The sequence below is a fragment of the Onthophagus taurus genome, chromosome 11 (assembly GCF_036711975.1).
Source record: "Onthophagus taurus isolate NC chromosome 11, IU_Otau_3.0, whole genome shotgun sequence".
Lineage (NCBI taxonomy): Eukaryota > Metazoa > Arthropoda > Insecta > Coleoptera > Scarabaeidae > Onthophagus > Onthophagus taurus.
The window spans coordinates 2,464,145-2,483,471 of record NC_091976.1 but is presented as its reverse complement, the minus strand read 5'-3'; the positions used below and the strand labels follow the sequence as shown (position 1 = coordinate 2,483,471).

General features: G+C 34.0%; 3 protein-coding genes across 3 annotated transcripts; 1 reads left to right on the top strand and 2 right to left on the bottom strand.

Moving 5' to 3' along the window:
- The first annotated feature begins 1,880 nt into the window (after positions 1-1,880).
- LOC139431793 (uncharacterized) lies at positions 1,881-6,893 on the top strand. The gene has a single exon (XM_071199972.1). It carries the CDS (start codon positions 1,881-1,883, stop codon positions 6,891-6,893), a length of 5,013 nt encoding a protein of 1,670 aa, XP_071056073.1.
- Positions 6,894-11,663: 4,770 nt separating this feature from the next.
- Positions 11,664-16,184, bottom strand: LOC139431949 (cytochrome P450 4c21-like). The gene is made up of 7 exons (XM_071200258.1): positions 13,522-16,184; positions 13,257-13,460; positions 12,918-13,100; positions 12,525-12,856; positions 12,234-12,474; positions 11,995-12,168; positions 11,664-11,937 (listed from the first exon to the last, which is right to left on the bottom strand). Exons 1-7 carry the CDS (start codon positions 13,667-13,669, stop codon positions 11,777-11,779), a joined length of 1,443 nt encoding a protein of 480 aa, XP_071056359.1. The 5' UTR covers positions 13,670-16,184; the 3' UTR covers positions 11,664-11,776.
- Positions 16,185-16,293: 109 nt separating this feature from the next.
- On the bottom strand, positions 16,294-19,004 carry LOC139431948 (cytochrome P450 4c21-like). Its single transcript, XM_071200257.1, has 7 exons — positions 18,847-19,004; positions 18,580-18,783; positions 18,335-18,517; positions 17,952-18,283; positions 17,658-17,898; positions 17,423-17,596; positions 16,294-17,364 (listed from the first exon to the last, which is right to left on the bottom strand). Exons 1-7 carry the CDS (start codon positions 18,992-18,994, stop codon positions 17,204-17,206), a joined length of 1,443 nt encoding a protein of 480 aa, XP_071056358.1. The 5' UTR covers positions 18,995-19,004; the 3' UTR covers positions 16,294-17,203.
- Between the last annotated feature and the right edge of the window lie 323 nt (positions 19,005-19,327).

Sequence of the window (19,327 nt, the reverse complement as noted above, 5' to 3'; positions counted from 1 at the left end):
AAGAAAAGCTTTTTCATTTCCGTAAATGTACTGCTTGCCCGCGTAATTCTAATTCGAACCTCTTGAGAGTTGTTGTCGTCCTCATTCACACATTCGTATTCATATATTTGTATTGTTTTATCATTTCAATAGGTTAATTATATTATATTCGACAGTTGTCTTGAGTTGTTTTTATTATCAGCATATGTTTTGTTTTGCTTCAATGCTATTCAATTGCTATTTAATGATAAGTCGATATTTGTCACTCATTATGAGAATTTATGGGAACCGGATGTCGGCATAACTTAACTTATTGCAACGTCATTAATTTAAATGAATTAGAGATTTGAAATTATTCTTAAGTCTCTTAGGTCTATCTTTCTCCGTCTTAACGTTTGACTAAGTTAGTTATGTCTAACTATATCGAGGCTTTGTTATAGTCTATAAGCATACGAATAGGCCCTGGTTTATGTCTAGGCATCTTTGTTAATGATATTGAATAGAAACAGTGCGTCCCTTGTTTCTAGGTCTTTATGGAGTCTAAATTGTGTGTCGTTGATGAATCTGTATTTAATTTTCTGGTTATTCTATTATATTACCCATAATAACAAGACTTCAACAAGACTTTTAATGCATGAGTGTGGGGGTTTTCTCACATATTATAAAATAATATAACCAGTATTTTTAAAAAAAGATTTAGTATTTGTAAACTAAAAAAATTCTAAGTCTATTCAATCAATAAAAAAAATGAACTTATACATAGCAACGCAAAATAACCGATTTCTAGATTTTTTGGAAAAGTAAGTAAAATCAATGTGGCAGGGAATATGTGCAACGCCACAATGAGCTATCGGGCATATCATATGGTAATTGGAGCAATATTTGGCATTCTTCTTTTTGAAGAATGAATCTTGATAGCAACCATTCATTAGGAATAGACCAATCAACTTAACTTCATTTTTCCTCAAAGGGATGAAAAAGATACTCGATCAATATCTTGGGAATAGAGTGCTTGTCACCAATCTTCTTCATCTAAGCCAACATGCTTATCAGAAAGCAAAATCAACAATTATTACTCTCCATGCTTTAACGTGCATTTTAGAGGAGACAATTGCAACCAAAGAAATAGCCTTATGTGCATTCATAGATATGGAATGTGCTTTTGATATTACCTCCTGTTCGCGCCGCGTCACCCTCAGAATAATTTACACGCATGTGCGTGCGCTTAACTGGGCTGTGTTATCTTAACACGAGAGCATGCGCTCACACTCGCCTTTTAACGCGACTACAGTATTGTGCGCATCAAAAAAGTCGTTTAAAATTATTACTCTAGTGCAGTGAAAATTAAACGTAAGAATCGTAATTTAATCATCTTCTTTTATTTATTCTACTTTTCCTACATTTTTTTTACGCTTTAATTTTATTGTTTATATCTCTGAACCAGCACCGTTTTATTAAACCCAGTTCTTTTCTTATACTGCGCGTTCATTTGGTCCTTCGAGCCGGATTCTTCCGGAATTTTCGTTTAATTTTGATTTATTTCTCGTTATTTTTACATTTTTTCGCATTTTTCATTTAATTTTCGTCTTAAATCCGCGTTTTTTTGCATTTATCCACGGGGTCACGTCTCTTTGTTGGCCATCTGGAAAATCAAAAACTGGATTACGCTATTTTTAGCACCGCATTTTTCGACAATTCTTACCATTTAAATATTTAATTTCTTTTCCCTTCGATTATTTAAATTATTTTCATTTACCTTTTTTTTTGAGAATTCTTTTTTTTAATTTCGTTCTTCTCCATAATTCTTTTGGATATTTTATTTGATTTTTCCCGTGATGACAGACAAGATTGTTAAACTTACCCTACGTCGCAACGGTCTATACAATCGTTTAAACGAGACCATGGCCCTTGGTCAAGCACTCCCGTCTGACCCTATCCAAAAACAAATTTTTCTTGAACGAGCTCCAGATGCCGAGGAAATCTACAAAGAGTTCAAAAGTACTCACAATACGATTATTGGTTTGATTGAAGAGAAGGACTTTGAGGCTCATGACGACATACGACTAAAGGCTGATACTGCTTACTACACTACAAGGGCGATATTCCATCAACTGTCCCCTCAACCTTCAACGGAATCCTCTGAAATCTCATCTATATCTGCTCTGAAATTAAATAAGTTAGCATTGCCTACGTTCAGTGGTAATCATAAAGAATGGCATACCTTTTTCGATCTTTATCGAACGATGGTTCACGAAAACAAATCTCTTTCTTCAATTGCCAAATATCAGTATCTTCTCATGTCCCTAAGTGGCGAAGCGTTTAACCTGTTAAAGGGTTTTCCTGTGACAGACGCCAATTACGAAATAGCATATAAAACGTTAAAAGGCCGCTACCAGAATAAACGTCACTTGGCAACGTTATACTTTAACGAAATCGTTCATTTAAAACCCCTGAAAGACGATTCCTCTAAAAGTCTTCGAATTTTGATTGATACCTTCCATGAAAATATTGAAGGTTTTCGTAATTTGGGTTTCCCTGTTGATAAGTGGGATTTTCTATTATTTAATATCGTGCTTCAAAAACTGAACACACCTACAAAAACCACTTTTGAAGCTGAACATACAGCATATGACATTCCAACTTATAAGCAACTTGTGGATTTCTTAGAAAAAAGAGCAAAGGCCCTAGAATCGGTATTATTGACATCAAGTGACAGCACATCTCCGAGTTCATCAAAATCAAACATCAGAGCTAAATCAGTAAATATGAAGATTGAAGAACATCATTCTAATTCATCGACTACTAACTGTATCTTATGTCATGAAGCCCATCCAATTTACCGTTGTACGAATTTTACATCCAAATCAGCTGGAGAACGGTTATCCATCGCTAGAGATCATAATCTTTGTCGAAATTGTCTAAGTCAACGACACACTACTCATAATTGCTCGTCTTCTCATAGATGTCGTACCTGCAATCAACATCACCACACATTACTCCACTTCAAGACACAAACTTCTCCATCTGTTCATGTCGGAACATCTTATAATACAATTCAGACATCAATGAAGGAAAGTAATCCAAACATCTTACTACCTATTGCTATTGTAAAGATTCAGGATCGATTTGGAAAATTACATCGTGTCAAAGCATTAATCGACTCGGGCAGTATGTCCAATTTTATAACATCTAATCTATCAAAACGACTTCAACTACCACGAAAGCAAACTTCTTGTCTAGAAATCCAGGGATTAAATGCAATGACATCCATCTGTAATAAAGGCTCTGTTACCTGCTCTATCCAACCTATACAGTCATCGAAACCTTCCTTTGACTTTGACGCTATTATCACTCCCAGCATTTGTTCTGACCAACCATCCATTGCGTCCCTTGTTCCGCTTTATCCTCATCTTCAACAATTGAACATCCCTCCAGAGCACCATTCAAGTCTTAACTCGGTGGATTTGTTACTGGGCGCAGAACTAGTTCCTCAAATTATCACTGAAGGACGTCTTCGTGGAGAACCGAACCATCCAATTGCAGTTAATTCCGTATTTGGTTGGATTCTAATGGGGAGATCTTCGCTCTCAGTCACGACCTCACTGTCAACGTGTTTATCTACTACTGATTATTCGCTTGATAACTCAATTCAAAGATTCTGGGAACTGGAATCCATTCCTGAAAGAACGCTATTAACGTGTGAAGAGGATAAATGTGAAAATCATTTTAAAAATAATTATAAACGAACATCAACAGGTCGATTCATCGTTTCTCTGCCTTTTAAGAAACCAAATCCAGTCCTGGGCAATTCCTACCAGACAGCGTTGAAACGTTTTATGTCTTTAGAAAACCGTCTCTTAAAAACTCCGTCGTTAAGAAGTGATTATATCAACTTTATGAAAGATTATCTTCAGTCAGGCCACATGTCTCTTGCTAACTCTTTCAAACCTCCTTCTGATAGAACCTACTACATTCCGCATCACTGCGTGCTTCGTTCTGAAAACCCTTCATCAAAAATTAGAGTTGTGTTTGACGCATCAGCACCAACATCTAATGGTACATCGTTAAATGACACCCTTTTGGTGGGACATAAATTGCAACAAGACATAATAAAGGTTTTATCGTCTTTTCGATGTTTTAAGTATGCATTTGTCTGCGATATCCAACAAATGTATCGACAAATTCTTGTTTCACCTGAAGACAGAAACTTTCAGCGAATCTTATGGAGATTCTCTTCAACTGAACCTATTCAAGAATATATTTTAAATACTGTGACCTATGGAGTGGCATCGGCACCTTTTCTTGCCTTGCGAACACTAGTCGAGTTATCTAACATCTATTGTGATCAGTTTCCGAGGGCTTCAACCGTTCTAAAAAACAACATTTACGTTGACGATATAGTCACAGGAGCTCAATCAGTGCAAGAGACTTTGGAGCTACAGCGAGAATTGATTGACCTATTGAACAGAGGGGGATTTAAATTGAGAAAATGGGCGAGTAATTGCACTCACGTCTTACAAGAAGTATCTGAAACAGATTTACAGCGTCCAATATCAATGGATTACGATGAAATCAGTTACATTAAAGTTTTGGGTCTGCAATGGGATCCCACAACAGATGATTTTAAATTTTCCTATTGTCCCCGCAATTCCCTTTCCACAAAACGTTCCATACTTTCGGAAATCGCTCGTGTCTACGACCCCTTAGGCTTCTTGACTCCGTGCACCTTAAAGGCTAAACAATTTATCCAACAATTGTGGCAATTAAAAATTGAATGGGATGAAAGTCCTCCTGGTCACATATCTAAAAATTGGGAAATCTTTAAGAAAGGTCTTATTTTTATTTCTGATTTAAGAATACCTCGATTGATGATTCCGTCTGACACTAAATCCGTTCAACTTCATCTTTTTTGTGACGCCTCGCAATCAGGTTATTGTGCAGTAGCGTATTTACGCTGTGAAAGTCATAACCAATCTATTAATACCTCTTTTCTTTGCGGTAAATCTAGAGTTGCACCTCTTAAGACAATATCTATTCCTCGTCTCGAACTTTGTGGCGCTGTTCTACTCGTTGATCTTCTTAAAACTATTAAGGACATGTTATCAACCACAATCATTTTCGATGTAATTTACGCGTGGTCCGATTCCAAAGTCACCCTAGCGTGGATTTCTTCATTGCCTACTAGATGGAAAATTTTCGTTGCCAATCGAGTCTCATATATCCAAGAAATTTTACCTTCAGATTATTGGAGATACATACCATCTTCCGATAATCCTGCAGACTGTGGCTCTCGAGGTCTTTTTCCAGATCAGTTAATCGCTCACGATCTATGGTGGAGGGGCCCCTCCTGGCTCTGTCATCCTCCGGAATACTGGCCATCTATTAAATCTATTCCCTGTGAAAGCACAGAAGTAATTAATGAACAAAAATCAAATATAATTACTACCATTGAAACAAAACTTACTTTTATAGACACTCTCCTCATGAGATTCTCTTCACTTTCAAAAATCCAACGGATTATGGCCTACATTCAACGTTTTATTATTCACTGCCGCAAACAAAACCGTTATTTTACCATCCAATTATCCCCGTTTGAGCTCCAACAATCTTTATCTTCGATTGTCCGTTATGTCCAACATCAACATTTTTCACAATTATTTACTACAATTAACGAGAATAAGATCCCTGATAAATCATTTAGAAAGTTAGCACCTTTTCTTGATAGAGATGGTTTGATTAGGGTGGGTGGTCGTATAAAATTTGCTATGATCCCCTTCGATCACAAACATCCGTTACTTCTACCTAAAAATAGTCGTGTCAGTGAATTAATTGTGGAACATATACATGAAAAATACCTTCATCCGGGACAACGGTCGCTACAAGCTCTGGTAATGCGTCAATATTGGATCATCGCTTCTCGAAGTGTCATTCATCGGGTCGTATCACGATGTATCCGTTGTTTTCGATGCAAGCCCCGATCATATGCTCCGAGGATGGCGGATTTGCCTCAATTTAGAGTAACCGAGGTGAAGGCGTTCTCCAGAGTCGCTGTCGATTTCGCTGGACCGATTTATACCACCATTAGTCGCACCAGAGGAGCGCGGTTTGTCAAATCCTATATTTGTGTCTTTGTGTGTACGTCTACCAAAGCGATACATTTAGAACTAGTTTCAGATCTATCTACTGAAGCATTTATAGCGGCTCTACGACGATTTACCTCCAGAAGAGGTCGATGTACGTTAATCTTATCAGATCAGGGAACTAATTTTGTGGGCGCCTACAACAAATTACGAGAGATGGCTGAGGTTTCCGGTCAAAAATTGGAACTCACATGGCAATTTCATCCTCCAGGGGCTCCCCATTTTAATGGGTTGGCTGAGGCTGGAGTAAGATCTGTTAAATCCCATTTGATTAAAGTTATTGGAGATCAAAAACTAACGTTTGAGGAAGTGTATACCATCCTGACGCAAATCGAAGCTGTATTGAATTCGAGGCCGCTTTCCGCAATGACTGAAGATCCCAATGATCTTCAACCACTAACTCCAGCACATTTCTTGTGTTTGGAACCCCTTAATGCTTCTGTTGTAGATCCTGACGTCACTCAAGTACCGATCAACCGTTTGGATCGCTGGAAACTGATACAGAAGATGGTACAAGATTTTTGGAAAAGGTGGCACGTTGAATATTTGTACTCACTTCAACAAAGAGGAAAATGGAACGCTTCGTCTCCAACACCGTCTATTGGTGATCTGGTACTCATTCGAAATGAACAGCGACCCCCACTTCAATGGGAAACAGGGAGAATTGAAGAGGTTCATCCCGGAATTGATGGTGTTATCCGAGTCATCACCATTAAAACCAAAAATGGGAGGTTAACTCGTCCAACCACGAAGATTTGTACCTTACCGATTTAAGACAAAACCGAATCTAGTCACATGTTTTTTTTGTTTACTTGTCAAACTAATTAATTATTTTCGTCTACTCACCGTATGTTATGCTTATTCACTCAAACTTTAACCTTCACACCGTCAAATAACTATTCATATTTCATAAATATTATTGTAAAAAAGGGTTATTTCACCTTTTGTTGGTGGGTGGAATGTTCGCGCCGCGTCACCCTCAGAATAATTTACACGCATGTGCGTGCGCTTAACTGGGCTGTGTTATCTTAACACGAGAGCATGCGCTCACACTCGCCTTTTAACGCGACTACAGTATTGTGCGCATCAAAAAAGTCGTTTAAAATTATTACTCTAGTGCAGTGAAAATTAAACGTAAGAATCGTAATTTAATCATCTTCTTTTATTTATTCTACTTTTCCTACATTTTTTTTACGCTTTAATTTTATTGTTTATATCTCTGAACCAGCACCGTTTTATTAAACCCAGTTCTTTTCTTATACTGCGCGTTCACCTCCTATGAATCCATAGAGAAAGCTCTAAACGCAAAAGGCAGGTATATAGTCCTGCTGAAAACTCGACAGATCACAGCCAGTCTGGGAGGAGAATCGTTGACTATTAAGGCACTTAAAGGTTTCCCCCAAGTGGGAGTGCTTTAACCTCTCCTATGGTGTCTCGTACTTGATGACTTGTTGAACCCCTTAACAAAAAATGGATTCACGTTTCATTGAGCCATTAGTGGCTTATCACTGAAAACATGCTCTTCACTCAAGTTGATGCAAGGTAACCTCAGAGGACACCTCAAAATCCTCAGGGACCAATGTGTAAATCACTTGATTGAAATTAAAACCGATCATATGCCGACAGAATATAATTTCGACCTGCTGTATAAAGTCATATTTAGAAGCAGGGATGATTGGACGAAGGCTGAGCCTCAACTCAAAAGGGGAGTCCTTTCCTGGATGCTTCAAAGACAGTTGGATCCGGAGTAGTATGGGCATTAGTGGACCAAAAGGGCGCATTAAGTTGCCCCTTAGGTCAGATATAACCATTTTTCAGGTCCAAGTTCTTATATAAATTTATGCACCGTTTTGAAATTTTATTTTTTCATTATATCCATGTTTTTTATGGCAATTTGATAAAAGTTTTAGAGTAATTATGTTTTTTTTTGTTTTTACTGACAAACATATTTAACAAACAAAGGATTTTCAAATGCTTCTTCTATCTCCAGTTGATGAAAATGGTTATGAAAGCTTCTTTGTTTTTTAGCAAATGTTTCATAGATGTTGTTTAATGTTTCGAAGTGCGTCTTCTTTGTTATTGTATTCTATAAATGGTTCTTTGTTGACGTTTTTAACTTTTTTCATGTTATCTTTGCAAAATTTGGTGTGACTTCGTCTTGAAGACATCTGTTTATAAAATGAATGTGGTTTTTGTTATTTCGAGTCTATAGCTTGTTAAATCCATGGATTATGTTTGAGGTATGAATTTGGACTTGAACCATGGATAACATTACCTAATTATATTATCAATATTGCAAAACTTAACTTGATTGTTTTGATACATTTGTTCATCGCTGTTTCCCCCGGAGATTCGATTGAGGAATAATTTATTACTCCGAATAATTTAATTCTGAACAATGCCATGATGATTTTCATTATCAACTCGATAAATAATAAAAAGTGGTTCAAATTTAGGTTCAGTTCAATTTAGGTTAAGAAATTTTTAGTATCTATGCTACAATGAAGAGATTTCATTGAATCGTAAAAAATAAATTTAGTAGTAAAGATAAAGAAGTTATGGTGGGTTGAATTAGAAAACGTTCAAAAGAGGCGAAAATTACGGTTATTGCGGATATAAAAATTCACAACTCCGTTCAACACAGCACTAGAATTATCATAATTTCACAAATTTTATAAGAAATAATGTAGTTTTTAATAAAACACTACATTCTCAGAGAAGCTATTTAGAAGTTGTTAGTAATCAATTACAAATAATAAAAACGGGTTCGATGTTATATTGAATTTTAAATAGCAACCCACAAATTTAGTAAATTCTGAAGGGTTGTTTTTGCGTTTATTGTGTTGGTTATTTTTGCAGCAGAATGCAGTTCTTGTGGACCACTGAGCTGTGCATTATCTATTTGTGTACAATTTAAGAAAAAGTTGCGAGTAGAGTGGTTATATTTGAGGAAGACAACGCGACAGTTAACTTGTAGTATAGTTATCTCATTCTAGATATTATACACAGGTTTTGTACATCCGGTCTTTTCTATGTAAAATAGGTATAAATGCGTATTTAACCTTATAGTACGTTTACGAGGATACGGCTTTAATTATAGGGTACTTCCTATTCCTCTAATTTTCTGTTGCACTTGTTCTTTTCCATACCACATTTCCGGTAATGTTGTTATGATATTAAGGGTGGTATAATGTAATGTTCGTAGTTATATAGCGAGGGCGGCAATAGCGGCATGCAAATAAAATAGAAATAAGATGAAACAAAGCTATACTAATGTATAAAATGAAAATATTTATTTTATTTTTTATTACAAAGGTAATAAGTTAATCCGTAACTGAAATAAACGAATTATTATCTCAAACTAATTATTTTATCGAAGTGTAATCCGGAGGAAGTGGCCACGCAACTAGCCCACTTCTACCAATCCAACGATTTGGAAATAGTATATTAAAAAACAAGTTTCGTAAAACATGCTTCTAATGCACGAATGCAAGTTGAAAAATGAGTGGCGAAGCCACGAGTTTTTTAATGAATGAGTGCTGTAGGTCTTATGAAACGTGTTTTTTATGCTATTTTTTTGTAATTCGCGTTTTTATCCTGTTTTTTAACAAAAATAAAATAAATTTTGACAATGTAGGGAAATAGGTGCTACATGCAGTTGGTAACACCGTAACACTGGAAAATAGAAATATGAATTGATAATTAGAAATTGTCAAAACACAAAATATATGGAAATTCTTGTATTCGATGGTAAGAACGTGTTTAAACATTCACAGACAAAAATTGTCACACTGATAACTAGAAAAATTAATGACCCAATGTCACCAACTTGAACTGGTTCCATAAAATGTTACTAAAATCTCATTACAGCATCGGATGCTGTAAGGAGTCTCATTACAGCACCCGTTTGAGTGTTGTAATAGCTTTCATTGCCGTCGCGAATTACAAAAAGTATAGTTTAAGTACTTCCAAGCAAAAAGGCTGAAATGTGGTGGAGCACTGTCCAGCGGAACACCATCAAATAAGGTAGGTAGATCATCTTCCAAAAAATTTCTGTAATTGCCCATTTAATCTGTTTGGCAGCAACATAGATCCTATTAAATAATCGTCAATAATGCCAGCCCAGATGTCTTGATTGTCTAATTATACGGAGATTTTCTGCAACTCATTGTTGGTTATTATGAAAATTGATAATTCATAATCAAATATTATATAAATATAAATTCATAATTCATCCCTAGTAAATTTTTCTTCATTCGTAAAAAGCACAACGGATTGGAAGTTCGAAATGATGCACTGCAGTAGAAACCAATTACAAAATATCAGTCGTGGTCGAAAACCAGCTTCATTAAGAACCTATGGGTAAAGTAGCTGTTCATGCACATCTCTTCTTACTGTACTAAGCAAAACCTGGTACCGGTTTTACAATTCTTAAACGACGGTGTTCTAGTGCTTTTTGAAACCCCACAATCTGAAGTATTCCGTATAAAATATCCTGTTTCACGAAGACGTTGATGGATTGCCGCAAAACTCCCTTTAGCTGGTTATTACATCTTCGGTTCGGAAATGGTTTGGCATAAAGCAGTCGAGCCAAATTACTGTTACCATTTGCACGTCCATATAATATGCCTCTATTCTATCAAATTTGCTTTTAGAAAAAATCACTCATAATCACTTTGCCGTGTTTCTTAATGTTACACAGGTTTTTGACAGTGTATGGCATGAACTCCTACTTAAGAAATTAGAATCATTTCTTACTGATCATTTTTAGTAACTTTTAATATTTTACCCGTTTAACAGGAACTATTGCGTAAAACACAAAAATTCTTTTTGGTATTGAAGCTGATTAGAGCTGGAGTGCTACAGGTGTGCTGGGGCCAGATTTATATCTGATTTAAATGTATGACATTCCAACAACATTATGACACTGCAATCATGATAGTGATTGCACCACAACCCATCTACATTAATGACTCTTGATACCAAGCTGTGGCGCAAAGACCATATTAAGAAGAGAAAGAAATGTTGATTGTCGCAACTATGAGCTATCAATTCACAACAAGCTTATATTGTATAAGCAAGTATGGCGTCCAGTAAGGACCTATGGAATTCAGCTATGGAGCTGCGACAGAGACTGCAATATCCCGGTAATGCACCGTTTTCAGAACAAAGTGCTACGGTATAGAATGAATGCGCGTTGGTACGTGCGTAATAATGATTTATATCGTGAAATCGATGTGATAACAGACATAATTATTAAGACATAACTACTATTACAAATACAGCTTGTTATGGTTAGTTTTCAATATCCGTAGACTCTGTATCGAACCCTATACATAGCAAAGCATTTGAAGTTGTAGAGGTCCAAATTACCTGATTTTTTGCTCATTATTTATTTGTTAACGAAAATGAATGAACGAATCTTTCAAATATTCCGTTCTGAAGTTGGACTTCAAAAGGTAGCGTAGTTTCCTACCCCTGTTATGTGGGTCATTACAAAGATCATGTAGGCATGAGATAAATGTTATTCATAAAATTTATAATACATTTTTTATTTTTTTTTTAAATATACAATATTTTGTTAATAATAAATCAATTAATAATATAGATAAGATTATAAAAACAAAGTTTGTTAAAGGCTTTTGAAAATTTATGTTTTAATCTATTCTCTTTTTAAAAATAATAGGTAAACCATTTTTGCTGGTTAAAATAATTTCTCCAGCTAATTCTTTTTCGTGATTACTGATTGGATGTAACGTAAAGTGTCTAATGATGTAGCTGAGTAAAAATTTTGTTTCAACAATGCCAACTGTTTTACCTAAGAACATTAACACAAAATTATAAATAATTGTTTGGAAATGTTTAAATTTTTTACCTATACAATCCCGCGGCCCTAATGAAAATGGTAAATAAGCGTTAGCAGGGATTTTGACGGCATTTTCCGGAAGAAATCGTTCCGGTATAAATTCTGTAGGATTATCGAAATTTGAATAGTGCGAATCAATTATTGAAAATAATATGTCGATATTTCCAGGAAAAATTTTACCACCTAATGTAAAATGTTAATAAATAAAATATGATTTTTATTGTTATTTACTTATTAAATTAAGTCACCAATTTCTGTTGGATTAATTAATGTCCTAAAAATAAATGGACCAGGTGGGAAAAGTCTTAAAGTTTCTTTCGTAACACATTCAGTAAACGTCATTTGTTGGATATCTCTAAATTCAGCAAAAACATTTTTATCCACACCTAAAATGGCAATGTACTCCTGATAAATTTTTTCCTGTAGTTCAGGGTGATTAGCAAGCTCATAAAGAGCAAAACTAGTTAAAGATGAAACTGTATCAGAGCCCTTAAAAAAATTAAATAAACTAACGTAATAAAATAACAGAAGAAAGTTACAGCAATAACCAGAGTTCGAAGTTGAGCTAAAATTCTTTCATAACTCAAATTAGATTCTAAAAGTAAATCGATGAAGTCTTTTCGATCACTTTTATTTGGTGATTCCTTCTTTAATTTGATAACTTTTTTTAGTGTACTTTCTACAAACTCTCTAGCTTCATCACAACATTTAGTCCAGGACTTATAATTATTAGTTAATTTATAAATTGTATCATTTATTTTTAATGGAGAATGAATTCTATCGAAGTGAAGTTCCAAAAATATCTTCACAGATTCCATATAACGATTTACACGATCATCTTGTTTGCTTATATCTTCATTAAGTAATAAGTCTAGAAAAATATATTGACTTATTTGTAACGGCGTAACATATTTGCTATTATTCATTTTTACCATAAACTATATTTAATCCATATCTTAATAATAATATTTGCAAATCAATAGGTTGATTTAGATTTTCATTTATCGATTCACTCAATTTTCTAGCGTGCCTTTTAAATGTTGATATATAGTCGATGATGAATTGATTGTTAAAAACGTGTCCAAAAATTTTTCGTTCTTCTCTCCACAAATTTACTAAAAACAGATGATGTATTTTCAGTTTCTATTTATAAATAAAAAAAATTTTGCGTGGTGTCTAAATAACATCGATTAATTTTAGGAGTTTTCCTGAATTTTGTACACCTCCTAGATGTTGACGATATTATTTAGAAATTTTGATTTTCTAATTACTATCGGTCATAATGGGTAATCCATTTCCTATAAACCCTTCCGATAAAGAGTAATATCTTGGTTTATGAACGTGTTCTTTCGATAACAATATACTCTTAATAAATTTTCCATCGGAAACAAGAAGAGTGGGTTTAAAAGGTTTTAACCAAATTTTAACAACTGGACCATATTTTTTGTTTAACGAGACGAAGTAATTATAAGAATCTTAAACAAATATAATATAAAATAAATTATAAAGATAAAATTAAACAAATTAAAAACTTGCCTACTGTTGATTTAGGTAATAAGTTAAACTTGAATAATTCTAATGCTGATGGTCCCGGATAATCATCAATTATCTTGTATTTATTTACTTGATAAAAGTAATAAAGTGTAACAACAAAAATTAAAATCGTCAAAAGAACCCAGAACATTTCGTTGAAATTTCGAATACACGACTGAGCTAAAATTGAAATTCAAGCGACAATGTGTATCAGTTTTGATATGTATCTTGCAATGTAATTTGCGTTATAAAGTAATGTGGTCGTTAATTGGTCAGAGTTATTAATAAAAAAATGTTTAAACCTTATCATTTTGTGAGGAAAATTTTTAACTGCAAAATAAGCAAAATCAACAAAATGATGTTGAATAAAAACAAATTGAACAACTAACAAGAAAATACAAATTATTTGAAAATAATTGCAATATGTATTTGTATTAACAAATATATCTTCTTCTTTTAATATCCTTCTCCGTTTTGCATGAATCCTTATCCTACCAAATACGTTTAGCAATACATAATCAAATACAGTATACAAAATCCGTATTCATACACCTACCGAAAAATTAGAAAATCACGAGTTATTAAGAAAGGTAGTACAAAACATCCCACCATCACAGAGCCTCCACAATATTTGAACGTAGGTATTAGATTATATAGATATAGGCTCGTGTTATTTCCTTACTTAGTTCTTACTAGTCTTAATTTAGACTCATTTGTGTAAATTACCATTTTCGAGAAGTTAAGTTTTTAGTTAGGAACTACTATAAAGGCACACTGTCGGAGTGTAAAAATAGTATTCGTCGAAAGAAGAGAGGGGCGTGGAGGAGATTTTGCGAAGAAGTCACCTCTGGCATCGAACTCTCTCGTCTTAAAAGGGTTCTGGCCTCAGACCCAGACAGACGAATAGGCGTATTAAAGAAGGATGACGGTGGTTATACCGACAACCTTCTAGAAAGTTTACACTTTCTAATGAATGTGCATTTTCCAGGGTTTGGTAGACTCTATAGTAGCTCAGGGAGACACCAACCACACACCGACTGCAGAATACTGGCTGCTAGCCGAGATCTGCACGTAGGACAATGAGATGGGCAATAAACAGCTTTTCACCTTTCAAAACTCCTGAACCTAATGGTATCGTACCCGCCCTGCTGCAGTGGGGATTGGAAGTATTGATACCTCACCTAAGGAGCATCTTTCAGGGTTGCCTGGCATTTCGCTACATACCCAGTTGTTGGCGTGAGGTCTTGGTGAACTTCATACCTAAACCGGATAAGCAAAACTACTTTCTTCCGAAGTCTTTTAGACCAATCAGCCTCTCCTCATTTATATTAAAACCCTTAGAGAGACTGTGCGATCGTTAGATATAAGATATCTGTCCGCCTTGGGAGTATTCATAGATATAGACGGCGCCTTTAATAAGACGACCTTCTTTGGTATTAACCAAGGTTTGGCTGAGCACAATGTTCCTCCTACCCTTTGTGGCTAGATAGAGAGCTACTTCAGACAAAGAATCGTTATGCTAAGGGCTGGAAATACCATCCTTAAAAAGGCTGTAACGAGAGGATGTCCTCAAGGAAGTGTTCTTCTTTCATCATTTTTATGGAATCTCATTCTGGACAGCCTTATTGGACACCTCAAAGAGCCTAAATTCGTTACCGCCGGCTATGCTGATGATCTTACTATCCTTGTCAGGGGGAAACATGTGGGGGTGTTATTTGACAGGATACAAGAGGCTCTCAATATAATCGAGAAATGATATGAAAGGCAGAAATTGTCGTTTAACCCCAATAACACTGACTGGCCCTGGTTAATTACTGCAAGAGAACATTAAACACACTGAGTTGTGATAACAGAGTTTATCTGATCTGGATCCCAGCTTACTCTGGGGTTGCTGGAAATGAAGCGGCAGAAGAGTCAGCACGAGAAGGCAGCGCTAAAGTATTTTTGAGACCAGAATCAGCAGTTGGTGTATCGTTTGCGATGGCCAAACATAGGATTAGACTATGGGCTGAAGAGAGACTTCGCCTACTGTGGACCATTTCTCCTGGAATGAGACAAGGTAATCTGTGTAATGTAATATAAACGTTTCAGAAATAATTTTTCAAAACGTTTATGTACAAACTAAAATAATGAGATTTTTCTATAAAAGCTGCTTCCGTTTGGAGGCTTTCCTGCTTTCTAATTCAATTTCTATATCTTTTTGTAGAACTTCGTTCGTCATCGTATAGACTGCATCTTGTGGATAAGTTGGTTGAAACTTCTTCTCCAGATAATTGGCACACTCATCTATTTCTTCTTTGTTGCTTTCAAACCAGATTCTATTTAATTAACTTTAACCAGTTGCAAGCTTTCCACAGCGTGTACCGCTAGGTTGTTCTTTATAGGGGCGGATTTTATGTTTTTAATTTATTTTCTGGAAAAGATCTAAGTTGGTTTAAAATTGCTATGTCTGACAGATTTCTGGTGTGATACTGCAACCGCCCGTTCTTGTAAACTTTGGTGTACTTGTCCAAGTAGCTGAATCAAGTTACTCTACTTTGTTTAGAGAAATAATTAACCAAATTTTGTTAGATAGATCTTCTTCAATCTGGCTCCAGTTTGTATACTTATCAGTAAATTTTATATAGATCTTCTTTGCAATTAATTTATTACTTAATGTAAGTATTACAGAGAAGTGATGAGTTTATTAATAAAGACATTTATAGGTAGAGAATGCCAAATGTCAGAATGAAAAATTCTCATCTGTCTTGTATACATATATACTTTGTATAATTCTCTGATTTTTGGTTGTAATGATTCTTGATCCCCAGTATGTTTGGCTCTGAACTAGAAATTTGTAGTCGCCCTGTTTTAAATTATATCTTGGCGAGCAGTAAATATCTACAAGGATTAGAGTACAACGCTTAGTTTTAATTTCGATTCTTGTTCATTTTAGTGTATACCACTTTAATACTACCTTCTTAACGAAGGAGTTGATGAAATAGAAATAATCACTTGACTGATCATTGAAAAAACACTCGAAAATAAAAGTGTGTGCCCTGTCATGTTTCTGGATGTTGCACAGGCTATTGACAGATTATGGCATGAAGTTAACATACAAGTAATCCAAGGTTTTCAGAACAAAGTGCTAATGTGTAGAGTAAATGTAGCGTTGTTACGTGCGTAATAATAATTTATATCGTGAAATTGATGTGATAACAGACATAATTGCTAAGTTTGCCAGCTCTCACAAAAGAGAGTCCAAAACTAGTGATTAATACAATACTTCAATATTTCTAACTACAAGAAGCCCATTAATTAGACCTCTTATAGCACTGTCAGTTGCGACACTAACTTTTTAATCGCTACAGTTTGAATACAGTGTTTTCGAATTACATCAATCTTTTATTGTAAAAAGTCCGATAGTACTTCCTTCACATCTGTTATTTGTTACTTAACGAACAAATACGGCTGGTAGTGGTTTATGTTTATTGATTCTAGCATTTACAAATATTCCGTTCTGAAATGAGGTTTCCTAAGGTGGCGTAGTTTGCCACTTCATCATGCTACCATCATGATATGAGATAAAGACCGATATATGTTGTACACAAGATTTATAAAAAAATTTTTATTTTTGAATAACAAATTTTGTTAATAATAAATCAATTAATAATTAAAGTTTGTGTAAAGTTTTTGGAAAACTGTTTTAATCTATTCTTTTTTTAAAAATAATAGGTAAACCATTTTTGCTGGTTAAAATCATTTCTCCAGCTAATTCCTTTTCGTGATTACTGATTGGATGTAACGTAAAGTGTCTAATGACATAGCTAAGCAAAAATTTTGTTTCAACAATGCCAACTGTTTTACCTAAGAAAATTAAACACAAAATAATAAATAATTATTTGGAAATGTTCCAATTTTTTACCTATACAATCTCGTGGCCCTAATGAAAATGGTAAATAAGCGTTAGCAGGGATTTTGATGGCATTTTCCGGAAGAAATCTTTCCGGTATAAATTCTGTAGGATTATCGAAATTTGAATAGTGCGAATCAATTATTGAAAATAATATGTCGATGTTACCAGGGAAAATTTTACCATCTGAAAATTAATTCATAAAAAAATGTTTTTCTGTTAATTAATTATTATAAAATTAAGTTACCAATTTCTGTTGGATTAATTAAAGTTCTGAAAATAAATGGACCGGGAGGAAAAAGTCTTAAACTTTCTTTCATAACACATTCAGTGAACGTCATTTGTTGTATATCTCTAAATTCTGCAAAAACATTTTTATCCGCACCTAAAATCGAAATATACTCCTGATAAATTTTTTCCTGTACTTCAGGATGTTTAGCAAGCTCATAAAGAGCAAACCCAGTTATAGATGTAACTGTATCAGAACCCTTCAAAAAGAAATTTAATAAACTAACATAATAAAGTAATTGGAAAAAATTACAGCAAAGACCAGCGTACGAAGTTGTGCTAAAATTCTTTCATAACTCAAATTAGATTCTAATAGTAAATCGATGAAGTCTTTTCGATCACTTTTATTTGGTGATTCCTTTTTTAATTTGATAACTTTCTTTAATGTACTTTCTACAAACTTTCTAGCTTCATCACAACATTTAGTCCAAGTCTTATAAATATCGGTTAATTTAAAAATTGAATCATATTTCTTGAAAGGAGAATGAATTCTATCGAACACAATTTCTAAAAATATCTTCATAGATTTGATATAACGATTTACACGATCATCTTGTTTACTTATATCTTCATTAAGTAATAAATCTGGAAAATAAATTAGCTTAGTATTAAATCTTTGTATAAATTATTTTTTACCATAAACAATATTTAATCCATATCTTAACAATAGAATTTGCAAATCTATAGGTTGATTTAAGTTTTCATTTATCGATTCACACAATTTAATAGCGTGTCTTTTAAATGTTGATGTATAATCGATAATGAATTGATTGTTGAAAACATGTGCAAAAATTTTTCGTTCATGTCTCCACAAATTTACTAAAAACAGATTTTTAAAAGTTTTTTTATAAAGAATTATAACTCCAATATAAATTAATTACTATCAGTCATAGTGGGTAATCCATTTCCTATAAACGCTTTAGCTAAACAATAATAATTTGGTTTATGAACGTGTTCTTTCGATAATAAAATACTCTTAATAAATTTTCCATCAGAAACAAGAAGAATTGGTTTAAAAGGTTTTGGCCAAATTTTAACAACTGGCCCATATTTTTTGTTTAACGAGACGAAATATTTATAAGAATCTTAAACAAATATATTATAAAATCAATTATAAAAACATTAAATTAAAACAATTAAAAACTTGCCTACTGTTGATTTAGGTAAAAAGTTAAACTTAATTAATTCTAATGCTGATGGTCCCGGATAATCATCAATAATCTTGTATTTATTTATTTGATAAAAATAATAAAGTGAAAGAATAAAAATTAAAATCGCAAAAAGAATCAAGAACATTTTCGTCGAATTTCGACAACACAACTGAGTTCAAAATTGAAATTCAAGCGATAATGTATATCATTTCTTGCAAAATAATACAGAGTTATTAATAAAAATTCCTTGTTAAAGAGAGCAAAGTTCTTCCGATTACTAATCTGATTTACGATATTCAACATAACGACGTCAAGGATTTTAAGCTTCTTTTTAAATATATCTCCGTAGCCAAGAACGCCGGTTTGCAAATCAAAAGGGTGGTCGAAATTAGGATATGGAAAATTGGGAGCAGGATTATGACTCTCAGATGAATCTCCTTCAAAAGATGAAAAGAAATCTCGCTTTGCTAACGTATCC

Bases quoted from the DNA above. Each gene is read 5' to 3' on its own strand.
- LOC139431793 (XM_071199972.1), top strand. From the start codon at position 1,881: ATGGCCCTTGGTCAAGCACTCCCGTCTGACCCTATCCAAAAACAAATT.
- LOC139431948 (XM_071200257.1), bottom strand. From the start codon at position 18,994: ATGTTCTTGATTCTTTTTGCGATTTTAATTTTTATTCTTTCACTTTAT. The intron at 18,518-18,579 runs GTAATTAATTTA...ATCTGTTTTTAG, and splicing joins ATTACCCACTATGACTGATA to TAAATTTGTGGAGACATGAA. The intron at 17,899-17,951 runs GTAATTTTTTCC...TTCTTTTTGAAG, and splicing joins TTCGTACGCTGGTCTTTGCT to GGTTCTGATACAGTTACATC.
- LOC139431949 (XM_071200258.1), bottom strand. From the start codon at position 13,669: ATGTTCTGGGTTCTTTTGACGATTTTAATTTTTGTTGTTACACTTTAT. The intron at 12,475-12,524 runs GTAACTTTCTTC...AATTTTTTTAAG, and splicing joins TTCGAACTCTGGTTATTGCT to GGCTCTGATACAGTTTCATC. The intron at 12,169-12,233 runs GTGACTTAATTT...ATTTTACATTAG, and splicing joins AATTAATCCAACAGAAATTG to GTGGTAAAATTTTTCCTGGA.